The sequence below is a fragment of the Prunus avium genome, chromosome 5 (genome assembly GCF_965620075.1).
Source record: "Prunus avium chromosome 5, drPruAviu1.hap1.1, whole genome shotgun sequence".
Classification (NCBI taxonomy): domain Eukaryota; kingdom Viridiplantae; phylum Streptophyta; class Magnoliopsida; order Rosales; family Rosaceae; genus Prunus; species Prunus avium.
In genome coordinates this window covers 6,500,708-6,512,418 of record NC_142288.1, presented here as the reverse complement: position 1 = coordinate 6,512,418, position 11,711 = coordinate 6,500,708, and the positions used below count along the sequence as shown (strand labels likewise).

General features: G+C 36.4%; 1 protein-coding gene across 1 annotated transcript; it reads right to left on the bottom strand.

The window, feature by feature from the left end:
* Positions 1-750: 750 nt before the first annotated feature.
* Positions 751-4,454, bottom strand: LOC148294234 (uncharacterized). The gene is made up of 3 exons (XM_088253613.1): positions 4,153-4,454; positions 1,021-1,874; positions 751-925 (listed from the first exon to the last, which is right to left on the bottom strand). The coding sequence occupies exons 2-3, from the start codon at positions 1,862-1,864 to the stop codon at positions 909-911; spliced, it is 861 nt and encodes a 286-aa protein (XP_088109739.1). The 5' UTR covers positions 1,865-1,874; positions 4,153-4,454; the 3' UTR covers positions 751-908.
* Positions 4,455-11,711: the final 7,257 nt, after the last annotated feature.

Below are 11,711 nucleotides of genomic sequence, written 5' to 3'. Positions count from 1 at the left end.
ATATAGGTAAATCAGTATAGCTCATCATGGAACGAACCATATCCATTAAGGTTCGATTTCTCCTTTCAGAAACCCCATTATGTTGTGGAGTCCCTGGTGGAGTCCATTGTGATAAGATGCCATGTTCCTTGAGGTAATCAAGAAACTCTGTGCTTAAGTATTCACCTCCTCGATCGGATCTAAGGATTTTAATACTCTTGCCTATTTGGTTTTCAACTTCATTTCTGAATTCCTGAAACTTTTCAAAAGATTCAGACTTATGCTTCATTAAGTATAAGTACCCGAACCGTGAATGATCATCAGTAAAGGTAATGAAGTATGAATAACCTCCCCTTGCGTTTGTAGACAAAGGTCCACAAACATCTGTGTGGATTAACCCCAACAACTCTGTAACTCTTTCTCCTTTTCCTGTAAAAGGAGACTTGGTCATTTTACCTTGTAGACAATATTCACAAGTAGGCATAGGAGCAGGGTCTAAAGATCCAAGGCATCCATCTTTTGCCATCCGGTGAATCCTATCTTGGCCAATGTGTCCAAGTTTGAGGTGCCACAATTTAGTTGAGTTATCCACTTCTCTAGGCCTTTTAGGTCTAGGTGCATCTTTATCTATACAGTTAATACTACCATTCATTTCTAAATGAAAAAGACCATCAATCAAATTTGCATAAGCAATAATTCGATTATTATGTGAAATAGAACAAAGTAGTTTGTCAAACAAAACAACAAATCTGTCTCTTAAAAGCATAGAGACAGATATTAAGTTCTTTACACAACCAGAAATGAAATAACAATTATTCAAATTCAGGGTCTCCCCGGAAGGTAGATTGAGACGATAGGTGCCTACAGCTTTGGCAGCTACCTTAGTGCCATTACCCACAGTTAGCACCATTTCTCCTTTTCCGAGTCTTCTACTTCCTACTAGTCCCTGCACACAATTGCAAATATGTTGACTAGCTCCTGAATCAACTATCCAGGTAGAAGTATTAACTGTAAAAACTGATTCAAGAACAAGAGTGTTACCTTCCGAAGGCTTGTTCTTTAAGCTTGCGAGGTAATCCTTGCAATTTCTCTTCCAATGTCCATCCTTTCCACAGTGAAAGCAAGTTCCTTTCGGTTCCTTGCCTTTCTTTGTTATTTTTCTTTCCTTGGGTTTTAGAAAACCTTTCTTCTTCTTTCCCTTATCCTTACCTTTCGGTTTGGATTTGGAAGAGGAGGAAGAACTCTTTTCAAACACCGCAACTGTCCCTTTCAGCCCTTTATCCTTTGAGATATTCTTTTCAGCTACTATAGCCATATTGAGTAGCTCAGATAAGGAACTTTCCATCTTTCCCATATTATAGTTCATAACAAATTGGGAAAAATCTGATGAGAGGGACGAAAGAAAAAAATCTTGTTGAACTTCAGCATTAAATGGACAATCCAATTTTTCTAATTTCTCAAGTAATGATATTATCTTGAGACCATGCTGATTAACCGGAGTCCCTCTTGTCATCTTTGTGTTGACAAGTTCACATATTGTATTGAATCGCAAGCTACGAGTAGCTTCACCATAAAGCTCATTAAGGTGAAGCAATATGGAAGCACAATCTTCCATATCTTCATGTTGTTTTAGTAGCTCATCATTCATGGATGCTAGTAAGTAACATTTACCTCTACTATCATCCTTGACATGCTTCTCATAAGCAGTTATTTCTTCCTGAGTAGCTTCTTCGTCAGGAGCAATATGTGGTGGGGCTTGTGTCAACACATAATCAATCTCATCCATTTTAAGGACAAGTTTCATTTTGCGAAGCCAACCCGGATAGTTCGTGCCATCAAGGATGTAATTGTTAAGTATCGATGAGATTGGGTTTTTAACGGCCATTTGAAAAATTCTGTAACAACGTAAACAAATTTTAGTTTAGATTAATCTTCTACCAAAAACTTAGGGTCTTTAAGTCATGATGGTAGCTCCCACTATTTTTGGCAAATTTCATATCCCTCTTGAAATCCGAGAGTTTCCGTTGAAACTCTTAGTGGGGATGGGAGTCTCATTTTCATATAGTTTTCCTCAACCTAACAGTTTGTTGGATTGCTATCTTACTAATGAGAGGATACTCTTATCCAATCACATCATTCATGTGAATACCCATCACTATGGCCTCTAGAGAACTAGACCTCAACCTAACAGTTTGTTGGTTTCGTTCGTCTTAGTTAAGTTATTCCCACCATGCTTGTGGGTATAGGGTTTCAAGCATGACCTCAACCTAACGATTTGTTGGCCACACTCGTTATCTATCCGCACTACATCAAGTATGTGTAATAGGCTTCCCTTGGATGGTTACAAGTACTGGATGTTGCCTCACTGAGGTACAACAAAGTGTAAATGTGCCACCCAATAAGAGACTACCACGGTGGAAGGCCACAAAATAGCATTCAAAATGCCATTTCGCTTATCAACTTAATATTGCTTTGAGGGTAGTTGAATTGGTCTCATTTTAATCCAATTTTAATCCTGTTAAAATTACCTATCTAATCTCATTAAATGGTTCCCAATGCAACATATTAGTAGCACATAATACTCCCACTAAATATTTTAGAAACCATTTGCTTAAGATAGCGAGAATACATGGTGCTACTAATTGGTTAATTATTTTCATTACCGAACATTCAAATTGCATTGGGCTTATAGGATGATTATGGACTTTCTTGTTGATCCAACACGAGCCACCATGTTGGATCATGGTCTTGGAAGGTGATTCATTTTAATTACGCGCGCATAAAAATAAATTAGGCATGAAAGCCATTTCAATATTACATAGCCAAATAAATTAGGCATGAAAGCCATTTCAATATTACATAGCCAATCAAAAATGAATACATATCCAATAAGCGGCCAATCACATAGCTCAATTGTTTGGTCTAAGTCCATAACCATCCTTTAATTATTTAAACGCTTTAAACAATTAAACTAGCAATGTAAATACATGCTCTTGGGTTGCATACATATGTGGGTTTAATTCAAGTGGTAACCATATTCAAAATAAATTTACCATGGAGTGAAAACGTTTTACTACAATAGCAAAAGTAATTGTGTAAATCTTTTGGACATAGTTACACTTATCATATATAGTAATTAGTTCCAAAACCATTCAACAATTAATAATGGATCCAAAGTTGATCCACTAGGGAGTGGGGTTAAAGCATACATTTGTATAATACAAAGTGGTGATCATGATTATTCCAACAAGGTGAATAATCATGAATGTGACTAGGTAGGCCAACCACACTCACCAAAGTAATCAAAAATAATTTTAGTGTGGTAGGAAAATAATTAGTGATATGAATAAATTGATCAACTTTTGCATTTTATATCAAATCACCAACATTTAAATCTAGAAAGCCCCACACACTCACCAAAGTAATCTTATTAATTTTAGTGGTGGGTAAAAGTTTATTAAGTGGAAACATTTTTTGAAAAACTTTTAATTTTATAATAAAACTCCATCATCATCTTTTGACCTATTTTGGTGGAAAATTCCACTAAACACAATCATCAAAATTAGTCACCTAACTTATGGATCAAAAAGATCCCATAACAAGAACATCAAGAACACCAAGAACATGCATATGAACTTATATGAATGTTCATGCTATTTCCGGAAAAATCCATATTCCATTTTAACCATCTCATGCTCTTAATATCATATATTTCATGAAGTTAAAAACATGGGGTTTTAATGCAACTATGCTCTAATGTTCATACATGCATATATGCATACAAAGAGAGCATCAATCATCAAAACATAAATCCGGAAATTCAAAATCCCAAACAACCCATTTCACTCCATTTGATTTACATTCAATCATATCAAAATAAATCAAGTATAACCATTATACTTTTAAATGAATTTATAACCCACATATGCATCTCTAAACCCTAGAAACATATCAAGTTCATGACCTATGGCTCTGATACCAATTGTTGGTTTTAAAACATTTTTAAGAAGTTCATTTGAATATTAAACATGCATTTAATCAAATTAATCGCAGCGGAAGAATATGGTGGTTGTTTAAATTCAAAAACAAAACTTCTTCCAAGTATCTTAAGCCATGAACATTGATATGTTTTTCATAAATGAAAATTCAAGAGAAAGGATAAGATCTAATTACCCTTGAAGCAATTATATGAACCAAGTTGTGTTTTGGTCTTCTCTTGATGATTTTCCTTTGTTGATCTCCTCTTGATCTTTCTCCTCCTTGTGAGCCACAAAAGTATATGGCCTCTAAGTCTCCACACCAATGAAACCTTGAGATGAGAAGAGGTATCTTGAGAATACAAGGATGCTAGTACAAGATTCTCAAGATTGGTTTCAATCTAAACCCCTTTGAAAGAAGATTGTGTTTCACTCTTGAAAAACTCACAACTATCTCTCTTTGATCTCCCAAACCTCTTTGGTTGATGTTGGATTGTGTTTGTGTGTCAAATGAGCTTATGGAAACAATTCCCATACACCTTTACTTAAGCATTTTCGGCCAAACCCCATTGGGCTTCCAAAATTGGGCCTTATGACACTTAAGCCATAATTTAGGTGTCTTAAGTCCATGGGCTTGATACCCAACCATTTGGGCTTCTCATTAACTATTACCGAGGCCCAAATATATTTTTACACGTAGTAAATCATCCACATCAAATCAATCAAATTGATTTCCTCATTCTCATTTGTATTACTCAAAGTTAACCATTTAAGGTGTGCGATCCATTAGGTTCTAATTTAGCAAGGCAGTGGGAAAACATTAGAACTCTTTCTAACCAACTGGAATTAAAACCCCTTTTTAATTCTTCCTTTATTTTGGATTGATCACAATCAGTCCTAGGACTTCCACAAGCCAAGAGTGACATCTAGCAATATATCATGGCTACCCAAGCTAATTAGAATAGATGAAGAACCTATTCAGTTGGAATTGCAATGCAATACGGTCCTTCTCTTATACAATGTTTCCAATCATATTATTAGGGTACGGATTGATAATGTCAAACCCCTAATATGATTAACCTCATATGATTCAATAGAACATAATTAAAACACTTTTTAAATCATGTTCAAGTACTTCGGCCGAAGATTCACTGAATCATATCTTGAAACATTCTCCTTTTCTTATCAAAGGTAGAGATTCCTTATTGTACATTCACATATCTCCATGATGAATTAAGAGATCTCAATAACACATAAGGAAAATCTTTTACGACTTGCCTTTGTGAGTTATCAAAGATCAATAACGCATCACAAGACAACCATGATGCCTCAGGTCTAAGGACTAATTTGCATTATTGCAACTATAAGTTCTCGTTTGACATATAGATAAATACTCCATACGAGAACTGCGGTTGATCGCGTTCAGTGTACTCATTCACTAATGAGCACCCACATACTTGTATTAGTGTCCACTACACAAATGGTTTGAGACCAACCATCCTCATCATTGAGCATACATAGTATGTGCCAATCTTGACGGTTTATCAATGCCCATTTGATAACCTTATGATTAGAAACATTTTGGGATACTACAGTTAGAGATTAAAGGTCTCCCGAATCTAAACTTCTTTAGATTACTTTATCTCTTATTTAGTACACCCTGGACTTTTGTTTCTTTACACGACATAAAAGATAACAAAATAATATTGCCCTTTATTTATCATATACGAAATGTATTCTAAGGAGATTACATCAAATGTATTGGCTCTTAGGGCACATTTCTAACACGAACTGCCGTTGAACTTGAATTGTCCAATTTCTCACACATATTGATTTCGGATCGAGCCCAAAACTTGGGCAACATCATAATTGGTGGGATGAGTCATTTGGTGAGTTTTGAGTGAAATCCAATCGCTAGAAGTATGGAATACACCTACCACTCCAATTAGGAACGAACTGCCGTTGAACTTGAATTGTCCAATTTCTCACACCTATTGATTTCGGATCGAGCCCAAAACTTGGGCAACATCATAATATGGTGGGAGGAGTCATTTGGCGAGTTTTGAGTTAAATCCAATCGCTAGAAGTATGGAATACACCAACCACTCCAATTTGGATCGAACTGCCGTTGAACTCTAATTGTCAAATTTGGAAGACCTATTGATTTCGGATCGAGTCCAAAACTTGGGCAACATCATAATATGGTGGGAGGAGTCATTTGGTGAGTTTTGAGTGAAATCCAATCGCTAGAAGTATGGAATACAACAACTACTCAGATTAGGAACGAACTATAGTTGAAATTGAATTGACCAATTTCTCACACCTATTGATTTCGGATCGAGCCTAAAACTTGGGCAATGTCATAATATGGTGGGAGGAGTCATTTGGTGAGTTTTGAGTGAAATCCAATCGCTGGAAGAATGAAATACACCAACCACTCCAATTAGGAACGAACTGCCGTTGAAATTGAATTGTCCAATTTCTCACACCTATTGATTTGGGATCGAGCCCAAAACTTGGGCAACATCATAATATGGGGGGAGGAGTCATTTGGTGAGTTTTGAGTGAAATCCAATCGCTAGAAGTATGGAATGCACCAACCACTCCAATTACGAACGAACTGCCGTTGTACTTGAATTGTCCAATTTGGAACACCTATTGATTTCGGATCGAGCCCAAAACTTGGCCAACATCATAATATGGTGGGAGGAGTCATTTGTTGAGTTTTGAGTGAAATCCAATCGCTGGAAGAATGGAATACACCAACCACTCCAATTAGGAACGAACTGCCGTTGAAATTGAATTGTCCAATTTCTCACACCTATTGATTTCGGATCGAGCCCAAAACTTGGCCAACATCATAATATGGTGGGAGGAGTCATTTGGTGAGTTTTGAGTGAAATCCAATCGCTAGAAGTATGGAATACTGTTGCATTCCTAAAAGGACACAAATTAATGTGCAAACAACCAATTAAAAATACCCGCAAGTGCACGAATCTAATGAAGTATAGATTATGTAAGTACGGGGTCGATCCCACGAAGAACTTGTCGGTTTCCTATAAGTTCTAATTTGAGTACGTAAAGAACACTAATTTTACACAACACACAAACACAATACAAATTGGAAACTAAAAATGAAGTAAGGAAGATAAAAGAAATGAAACAACACAAGAAAACAAAGAAAAACTCAAACAGCACTTTCTATCACCCGTTTATCACCATTTGGACAGATTCGTTTCTCTGTTTTTCAGTTTCGACCTCTGTCCAATTTTTGACCTATAACTTTCCAACCGTTTATCCAAAATTCACGTTCTTTATACGGTTGGAATCAGAACAGAAAATTCAAGAACACAGCACGGACCAAAAGTCCAAAACAAGTAAGGAAACAAACAAAATTCAGTGACAAAGACACAAAACGTGTCAAACACGCAACTCACACACACATTGGGGGGGTTTTTTGATTTGGTTCAAGTGACCTATTTCTATTGCATGAAAGTAAATGGACTTTGAATTTAAATGTGAATGGCAGAGATGAATTATCAAAATGTGAAATTAAAATGTAACAAACACTAGGGTTTCGGAATCCACCCTAAACAATTCTACCCATGTTCATGGATACTCAAGTGATGAACTCTAAATGTATTGATGAAGATGTTCGCAATCAAGACCATGGGTCGTGGCTCAAGACGCATTGATTCTCTCTAATATACGTAAAGTGCATGGTTCGTGCTACAATACTTGTGCCCTCCTCATAACCGAACCTAGGTATGGTTCGTACTTCGATTCGATTGCAAGGAAAACCCATTAAGTTCAAAGAGAATATGAACATCACAAGAACCCTAATAGCATGGTGTTTACATTAGGTATTCAAGAAACCAATTCACATGGATGGTTCTTACTCCATCCATCTATTGCTTAGGAAAACATGAAGATACACATAATCCCAACAACCTCAAGAAGCATGCTTTCAAAGGTAATCAATCAAGGAAAACACACATCAAGGATAGATTAATTTGGTGAATTGGAATTCATCAATTGTTGTCAAGAAACCAATTCACATGATGCTCACTTAAACAAGTTCAATCATTTGTTGCTAATTAGAAATTGTGTTCTTGGTTATCTTACACAACTTCTCAACTTTAGCTACATGCATACAACCTAAGGTGATTAAGCAAAGGAAGCAAACACATATCATAAAATTCAATTAGTGAATGGGGTTCATCAACAACATCTAGAAATTCATACACTCAAGCATCAAAACAATAAGGTAATCATGTTTAGGGCTTCAACCTAAGCCCTAGCTATGGAGTTTAGTTGCTCATACTTATTCCAAATACAAACTCGAAATATAACTAGAAGGAGTTTACAGATTTGGAAATGATGAAAGCTTGAAGTCTTCAATGGTGGAAGTCTTCTCCTTTCTTCCTTGGCTGCACCTCCTTCTCCTTCCTTGCTCTTAGCTCCCCAAAAGCTGCTCTCAAGTTGTGTAGAATGTGGAATAGCCTGATTTCCCACGATCAAAAGGCTCCCAATATCAGATTGCAATTTTGACTTCTCCTCCCTCTCTCCTCCTTTCCAGCTTTTACCTTTTAATATAAAACTACCACCTTTGATAAAGCCTTAGCCCATTGTCCCCTTGCCATGATGGAGCTTTGACTTCACAAAGATGACAAAAGCTCAGAAAATATCTATTTTACAAATGTAATTCCTTGTTACCAAGAGTTATGGTAACAAGAAGTTAAGATGACACAAGGGAGGTAAAAGCTGGCCAAATCCGGATTTCCAGAACTGTGGTAACATGATGGATTGGTTGGATAGGCAATACTTGTCCAATGGAGCTCAAATTTGGATATGTTGTAGTTAACATCCATTGGAACAAGTCTCATGAAGATCATGACCTCATCCGAGCACCAGAGCATGTTGATCCCAGGCCAAGAAGTTGACCTACGAAAATGAACAAAAACAGAATTTATAACTAATAATGCACTTTTAGCTCATTTTCATCCCAACCAAGGCAAAATCTAAGAAAACACAAAAAGGAAGTAAAAAGCTATAAAATGTCAAGAACTAACTCAAAATAGTGGGTGAATAACATGAAAAATCATGTGTAAAAATGAACCGAACAAACTTCCCAAACTTATCTTTTGCTAGTCCTCGAGCAAAACAGAAACTAAAACAAGACTCGAAACAAAACTTTTCGAACACTTTCCAAAGAGAGAGTGACTTATGCAAATGACTCAAAAATTTTCACAAGAAAAACTTAGTTTAGACATTAGTCACAAGGCGGCAAAGTTCAGAACACAACATGCTCAAGTGTAGTAGTGTGATGGCCAAATGAAACTCATTCTCCAATTTCAGTTTTCACACAACTTCAAAAAAATCATACCAAGCACAAATGTAACTTCAAATCTCACCAAAGTTGTCCTCTCACAAATGAATCACTCGGGAGAGGGTTACAATGCATCACTCAATAATAGACATGAGAATAGAGTTAAACCATAAGGGACTTAACTCAAAATTAGCAAGCTGAAAAACATGCATGAATATGATCTCAAGAAGGATGCTAAACACTCAAAAGCTGAAAAATGTGTGCAAATCAACCACATGACATTTAGGATCAATTTAGGTCTTTATTATAGGTTGTAATGGGGCTAAGGGTGCAAGGTGAGTAAGAAATGAAGGATATGGATACAACAAAGTCCAAGGAACTCACAATGTAAGAGCATATAATCGTTGACTAAAAGACTTTGAAACATCACGCTTAAGATTTTCAATTTTTTTATTTTTTTTATTTTTAGGGGTGATCAAATAGACCACAAAGCCTTGTACCTCCACTAATTATGATTCACACTCCTTCCTTCCATTCGAACAACCAAGAAACATGGAATTGGATTTGAAACCATTGCCACTTAACCACAACTTTTCTCTTTTCTTTCACCCTTTGAGTGAAGTACTCTTTTTTTTTTTTTTTTTTTTTTTTTTTGAAATGTAATAACCCTTCCCAAACTTAGCATGAAAAACATATCTAAATTAAAGCTCATGAGTTCCTTAGAAAGGTATATTCTTGTTTTTCAGGCTAAGGCTAGAAGTAAAAATTGGTTACTTGAAAGAAAAGGCTTACATACATATAGGCTCAAGGTGGTTAACAATGGAAAATCATGCTTAAGCAGGCATACAATTGAAAGGCACAAACGGTCCAAAGAGGGCCTCAATATCATTTCTCAAATGTCATGTAATCAAATTGCACAAGAATGAGTGACTTTTAAGTGCTCAACCAAATCAATGAATAATGAGATCAAACAACAACTCGGATGACAAGAAAATAAGAATATGTGTATAACACTCATGAATTGAAGCAAAAGGCTCAAAGCTCACATTATATGGTTATACAAGTCTAATTCATGCTTGATACAATTCTTTGGATCATGCAAATCCCTCAACTGGAGAATTATGAAACAAATGGCAAGTGCATAGAGGGTTTCAAACATATCATGCTAGAACGATGCCATTTAGTGAATAACAATATTTTTTTTTTTTTTATAGCATTTTCAATCAAGTCATGTAAACATTCATCACAATCTCATCGTATATGTCCGGAAAGTGACTTGAAAACAAAAAGACTCAAAACAGAAAAGAAAACAAAATAAAAGAATTGGACTGGAAGGGGGCTGTAGCCAAAATGAGTTTGTCTTTTAAGCTCTTCATCCATTCATCCAAATTAGGCCTTAACATGCTTGAATTGCATGAATTATGCTCTCTTGCTCTATTTGCCTACAAAACACACAAAGGGAGGCAAATAACTTAGAAATCTAAGAAACTAAGCAAAAGTGAAATCCAATCGCTAGAAGCGTGGAATACACCAACCACTCCAATTACGAACGAACTGCCGTTGAACTTGAATTGTCCAATTTCTCACACCTATTGACTTCGGATCGAGCCCAAAACTTGGGCAACATCATAATATGGTGGGAGGAGTCATTTGGTTAGTTTCGAGTGAAATCCAATCGCTAGAAGTATGGAATACACCAACCACCCCAATTAGGAACGAACTGCCGTTGAACTTGAATTGTCCAATTCGGAACACCTATTGATTTCGTATCGAGCCCAAAACTTGGTCAACATCATAATATGGTGGGAGGAGTCAATTGGTGCGTATTGAGTGAAATCCAATCGCTAGAAGTATGGAATACACCAACCACTCCAATAAGGAACGATCTGCCGTTGAACTTGAATTGTCCAATTTGGAACACCTATTGATTTCGGATCGAGCCCAAAACTTGGGCAACAACATAATATGGTGGGAGAAGTCATTTGGTTAGTTTTGAGTGAAATCCAATCTCTAGAAGTATGGAATACACCAACCACTCCAATTAGGAACGAACTGCCGTTGAACTTGAATTGTCCAATTTCTCACACCTATTGATTTCGGATCGAGCCCAAAACTTGGGCAACATCATAATATGGTGGGAGGAGTCAATTGGTGAGTTTTGAGTGAAATCCAATCGCTAGAAGTATGGAATACAACAACCACTCCAATTAGGAACGATCTGCCGTTGAACTTGAATTGTCCAATTTGGAACACCTATTGATTTCGGATCGAGCCCAAAACTTGGGCAACAACATAATATGGTGGGAGAAGTCATTTGGTTAGTTTTGAGTGAAATCCAATCTCTAGAAGTATGGAATACACCAACCACTCCAATTAGGAACGATCTGCCGTTGAACTTGAATTGTCCAATTTCTCACACCTATTGA

Bases quoted from the DNA above. Each gene is read 5' to 3' on its own strand.
- LOC148294234 (XM_088253613.1), bottom strand. From the start codon at position 1,864: ATGGCCGTTAAAAACCCAATCTCATCGATACTTAACAATTACATCCTT.